The sequence below is a fragment of the Cibotium barometz genome, chromosome 55 (genome assembly GCF_041138505.1).
Source record: "Cibotium barometz isolate CiBa-2024 chromosome 55, ASM4113850v1, whole genome shotgun sequence".
NCBI lineage: Eukaryota > Viridiplantae > Streptophyta > Polypodiopsida > Cyatheales > Cibotiaceae > Cibotium > Cibotium barometz.
The window spans coordinates 10,158,721-10,164,507 of record NC_141100.1 but is presented as its reverse complement, the minus strand read 5'-3'; the positions used below and the strand labels follow the sequence as shown (position 1 = coordinate 10,164,507).

Sequence of the window (5,787 nt, the reverse complement as noted above, 5' to 3'; positions counted from 1 at the left end):
CACATACAAAATGAATATGTATGATAAATGCGTGACAATTTGAGTTCTATTTATGACATATGAAATCAGTCGTATGCATACAAGTACTATTGCAGAATTGGGAAAGCTGGATGATCTCAGGCATGTGGGGGAGCCTTAGAGGGACTAGATGGCCTCAAGCCACCCAAATGCCTTTGGACCAGGTCAAATTGCGTCTGGCATTGTAACTCCCAACAAATAATAACAATAATTATAAAATAATATTTTTCTTTGAATTCCCTACTGTAGTACATTGCAATTGGAACCAAGTGCCCCTGCAGGGTCTGGTGCTGCACTCTTGGATGAGACCATACACCAACTACAACTCATTCAACCTCAAGCATCTGGTCACACTGCTTTCACAATAGACAGGCTGACCGATTGTGACTGGCTACAATTAACCGTACATTTGCTTGCAAGGATAACATGCAGTCACAATTCTGACTATTGCAGCAGCCATGTACCAAGCACACCTCCTTCCACATACATCTGCCAGCCAGAGGCCTTGAGGCCGTATAAAAGCTCTTGTTATGCTCCTCCAAATGTTCAGCTCATGCCTGGAAAGTTTCAAAGTCTGAAGGCAACGTGTGCAGCGCAGACTCCTTGAAACGCATTCCAAGGCCTTCTTTCCCTGCAAAAGGTTGCAATCACTGTATATGCAAAAAGGCCAACCAGAAAACATCAACCTTTTTGATTTGTAGAAGAAGACCTTGTTGGCAAGGGGCTCAGCTGATCAACAATGGTTAGCCTTTTAGCAAGAGCTCATGTGTTATCACCATGCATCGTATTGGTTTCTCTTTTCAGGAGCTGTGACTTATATAGGCGAACCACATGATAACCTCAAGGCGCTTACACTTTTGCCTGATTAGCCAGAAACTTTAGACTCAAGTCTTTCTGAGTTGGAGAATCTTCCCATCCACCTTCAATTGGCAGCCTGCGGTATCTCTCGTTTACCCGTGTGTACAAAAATGCATTCAGACCATTTACTGCTTCGGGATCCAAGCGGTAGAGATGCATCTTCCGTTGCGCCTGGCACTTTACTTTATATGCAACAATGATGTGCCCTAGAGCCAAAGCCATTGAACAAGAGAACAGAGAGAAGATCCCCCATGCATGTTTTATGTGAAGAGCATCCATGGATACATGTTTCATATGGAAAACTCTCAGGTCGTGGTCGGCAAATACACATGCTTTCACGACCAGGACAATTGCAGAGGCCACCCCACAAATGGCAGTGGCGCTCAAATAAGGTCCGTATGTCAAGCTAGGTATGCCACATACTGAATAGACACCTACAAAAACAAGAACCTTCACAATTATACAAGGCTCATAACCACTGTGCAAAAATATATCAGAACTAGGTGGGTGCTCAAGTACTTACAGAAGATTGCCAAAGACCTGATCAGAGACAAAAGGGGGATATCCATTAGGGATGTTCGGAAACTGTAGGCCACCCAATCTCGGTTCACCCTGAAGCAAGAGCTACAACATGCAAATGTTGAAAGCAAGATGCATGGTGTAATCACGTCCATGATGGATACAAGAAGCGGCGCCGACGACACCAGCAAGGATAATACCATGATCACCATGAAAAAAACCGTTCTAAAGGCCCTTTTTATGGTCTCTACACTGCTTCCTCTTCCTGAACCCATGGTGTTCAAGAAGACCTTGTTTGATATGAGGAAAGATCCAGTGGGCAAAACGATTAGCCAAACTGGGCAAAAAAAACCTTGAATCTGTGGCTTGAACACTCTGCCTAGAAATAGCCACTGGGCAAAACCCCTACCTGCAAGGATCCACTGGGCAAAAGCCCCTGCCTGCGAGAACCCACTGGACGTGCTTGCAAACGAATTAGCAAAGGCACTGTATTCTTTGATAAGCCAAGCCTAATCTAGATCTCGCAAGTTTACCAACTGATTGTTAAGAATTTGCCTGACTCCCTGCATTTTTTTCAAACGAAATCAGGGCAGGCCCAACGGGAAAAAGAAAAAGAAAAAAAACTTAAATCGTGCAGAGATGGCGATGGTGATGGAAGAAGACTCTTACCAGAATTCCACAACGCCCCTGCCCATTTTTTGGTAAGCTACCATATGTCTGTTTGACAGGCCTGACTTGTCCTGTAAAGTGGGAAAAACGGAAAAAGGGGAAAGGGAGAGGAGGGGACACTGCATGAAAAAAGCACCGAAAAAGGAAGCACCCAATTAAGCAGCAAAGAAATGGCGATGGCGGCGAAGAAAAGGTAAATTGGGAACTTTTTATCAGAAAAGCACAGAAAATGAAGTGCAGGTAAAGAGATGGCGATAAGCAGAGAAGCGCCCAAATAAGCTATGGGCAAAAAGACAGCGCAGAGATGGCGATCGAGGTAAATGAAGGTGAACAGGGAAGCGCCCAAATAAATATATATAAAAAGCAGGTGCAGGGATAGAGAAGGGGGGCAGGATCTCACCGATTGAAGTCGTGGGCTGCTAATTTTCTCTCTCTCTCTCTCTCTGTCTCTGCGCATTTTCTTCGATTTTTCTGCAGGCCATTTGATGGAGAAAGCAAGGGAGGGGGGGCGGGCAAGGTCAAAAAAGCTAACAAGAAAACCGAAGCTTCTTTCGAGGAAAAAAGCAACGAGCGAGAGAAGCCCACATAAAAGAAAAATGTGCTTTAAAAAAATTAAAGTCCCTTTTAAATCTCAAATTTTCCCAATTAAATTATATTGACCTGGTTAGCAGGGTGTCCTACCGTTTTAGACTACTATAGGCCCCTGCTCTACCATTGGTGTGTGGAGATTATCATATAAACTGTTGCTACATTCAAATCCTAGTGGACAATTTCTATTCAAAGTATTGATGTGGGTATATATCATACAAACTTGTTGCCGGTAGAACGGTTGGGTCCCATTGCGAGGACCCGAGTTTAATGCCATCGAGCTGCGCGACGGGGGTACTGTGTTGTGAGCCGATTTATATATACATCTTCCCGGAGACAAACTTGTTGCTGCATTCGAACACAAGTGGACAATTTTATTCAAAATATGGTATGCACACTCTCCACCTCCGCTCCGCCTGCGTAGAGTAGGTGCTAGGATCGTATGGAAACTAAAGGAGATGAATTACATGCTCATCTCTCACATTGGTTAGTTCTAGCAAGACTCGATAAGTCTCACCCATACTTTCGAAGTCGTCCATGAACTAACCGACAAACGAGAACAGCTTACTCTAAGTCTTCATAAGTAGTGCTATTCATACATTTTAGTTGCAAAACCGGCATCCAGTAGAGATTTCGAAAACAAAAATCGAATAGATTTAAGAGTTCTCCTTATTTTGATTGGTTGAAAAATATGTTTTTTTCGAGCACTGTTCGTAAGCCTTTCTACTATACCAACTTTATTCTACGTCTCCGGAAGCCTTTCTACTATGCTAACTATATCACACACACCTTGTATCTCCATTTTGTATCTCCATTGGGCTAAACGGGTTCTCTTCACTAACCCTATTTAAATTTTGGCCTACTCTAAAAAGCGATCATTTTTTTGCTTAAGGAACAAGTCTTAATAAAAAAGCAATCGTTTTTTTTACCTACTCTAAAAAGCGATCGTTGTTTTGCTTAAGAAACAAGTCTTAATCAAAAAAGGAAATTATTATAGCAATAGATTACAAATTAGCATTCTCCTTTTTGTCCTCCTCCAACTTTTATGATTCTCTCTCTCTCTAAGCCTTCTGAAAAATAATCCTTCTCTCTTAAGATAAGGAGAGAATCCTTCTCTTGTTAAAATTTTTTGAACAAATTTGCACTTCTTTTCTTTCGAGAAAAAGTAGAAATCAATAGAATTGGTATAAAAATAATGATATAGTTAAGATGGGCACCGTTTTCTGTTGGCGTTGTTTTGCAAGGTTGTTGGGAACATATAGTGGTTTTAAACCACATGGCAACCCCAAGTGCATCCAAGCAAAAAGCATGAGGAGAATTTTATGAATTTTCTAAGGAACATAGAGTATCAAGTTGTGTCAAGCTTGAATAGTATGAGGGTGTTTCAATGTTTAATTTTAGTGGCAACTCCAATGCATCCAAGAAAAAAGCACATGAAGAGTACTTTATGAACATAGAGTGTGAATTTATGTGAAGATTGAACACTGCAAGGATGCTTCAATATTTACACCTCTTAGGGATTCTTTTCCAAGTAGGAAAGCCTAGAAGAGCAAGGCCTTGAAACAATCCATCTACAACCACTTTTGAAACATGCATATGTTTTATAATGTTATGTTATTCCATACCATTTCCTTCATTTGATGTAACACCTTAGTTTCTAGATAGACCGTTTGAAACATGCATATGTCTTATAACGTTATGTTATTTCCATACCATCTCCTTCATTTGATGTAACACCTTAGTTTCTAGATAGACCTTTTGTAGATAAACAAGTGTTCACATTTTTGGTTCCTCAAGGAAAGACCGTGTATTCTATGCTTTTAATTTGATGGTCACACCATTAAGGTCAAAATTATGATGTTGATTGCTACCATCATATGAGATTATGTTGAAGACCATTCTAAACGTGAAGTGTAAGACTTCATGCATACTTGATAGATTTGTTAGACACATAACACCTTTAAGTTCAACATGACACATGTATCTTTTTTTAACCACTTATGAAACTAATGCTTGCAAGAAGCAAGCTCATCCACATGAGTTGTATTGCTTTACCTTATCTTTGACCACCCCATATATTCTCCGCTAGCAAAGTGAACCCCTTAGTAAAATCTTTTTGACAAAGGTAAGATATTCCTAGGCTCGTTGCACTTTCCAAAAAAACTAACAACATCCCTCCCTTTTGGTTTTTTTGTCAAGGCTCCTTAGATGCTTCTTAGATCTAGATTTCACTCATTGTCAAAGTCAACCATTATAAGGGTTGGTCTCTCTCAAGCAATTTCAAGCACAAAGGTAAGCATATGCATCATCATTTTAAGCATGAAGGTAAGCATATGCATCATCATTACTTCACAAATGATAAAGAGAGCATCTTATTGATAAAGAGAGCATCTTATTGATTCCACTTTGACCTCCCGCATGTGGAGAATTTCCTTTACTTTGAACAAATGAAAACCGAATCATGGAGAGTGATTATATTTTTGTTTTACTTCTTTTGAGATAGTGTGTCAAACTATTCTATTTATCACTAAGGATTGCAACACACATCATAACCTTAACATATGCAATGATGAAAAAGGTGTCTAATAATTATTCATGCACATGTTGTGGTTATCCACAACCCACTTAATTTATCCTTGCATAAATTGAGGTTATTCATGATCCACTTATTGTGCATCATTGATGTACTTGGGTTTTCTATGTTTTTCTTAGTGGATTATATGTGGAAATGTGTTTTTCTTTATCACATTCCAATGCATGCATGAAAACCAATGTGAGGGTCCCATGTGGACCTTTGTATCTATAAGGTGGATGCAACAAGGCCATGTTCCTTTGCCAAATTATAAGTACTTCAAGAAGACATCACATGCCACAAAAAGGTGATAATTCATAAGTGATCATCTTTATAAGGACATTGTACTAACAAAAGGTTTTGTATGATCTACTTGTAAAGTTTTTAAACACAATGTGGTTAAGTAGGTCAAAGTAAATCTAAGTTACATATGATTTACCAAGCTAAATAAATTATGATACATTGAGGGATGATCACTTCCACCTTCACATCACTGGTTTTTTATTTGGCTAAATTTAGAAAAAAAAAAGGTTATAAAAAATTAGAGGAAATATTTTTCTAAG

The 5,787-nt window shown here is 39.5% G+C and overlaps 1 protein-coding gene across 1 annotated transcript; it reads right to left on the bottom strand.

The window, feature by feature from the left end:
* Positions 1-231: 231 nt before the first annotated feature.
* On the bottom strand, positions 232-2,571 carry LOC147607357 (uncharacterized). The gene is made up of 4 exons (XM_086790530.1): positions 2,465-2,571; positions 2,065-2,183; positions 1,400-1,958; positions 232-1,310 (listed from the first exon to the last, which is right to left on the bottom strand). Exons 3-4 carry the CDS (start codon positions 1,668-1,670, stop codon positions 868-870), a joined length of 714 nt encoding a protein of 237 aa, XP_086646656.1. The 5' UTR covers positions 1,671-1,958; positions 2,065-2,183; positions 2,465-2,571; the 3' UTR covers positions 232-867.
* Between the last annotated feature and the right edge of the window lie 3,216 nt (positions 2,572-5,787).

Coding starts and splice junctions, on each gene's coding strand:
- LOC147607357 (XM_086790530.1), bottom strand. CDS start 1,670: ATGGGTTCAGGAAGAGGAAGCAGTGTAGAGACCATAAAAAGGGCCTTT. Junction 1,311..1,399: donor CAGGTCTTTGGCAATCTTCT/GTAAGTACTTGA, acceptor TTGTTTTTGTAG/GTGTCTATTCAGTATGTGGC.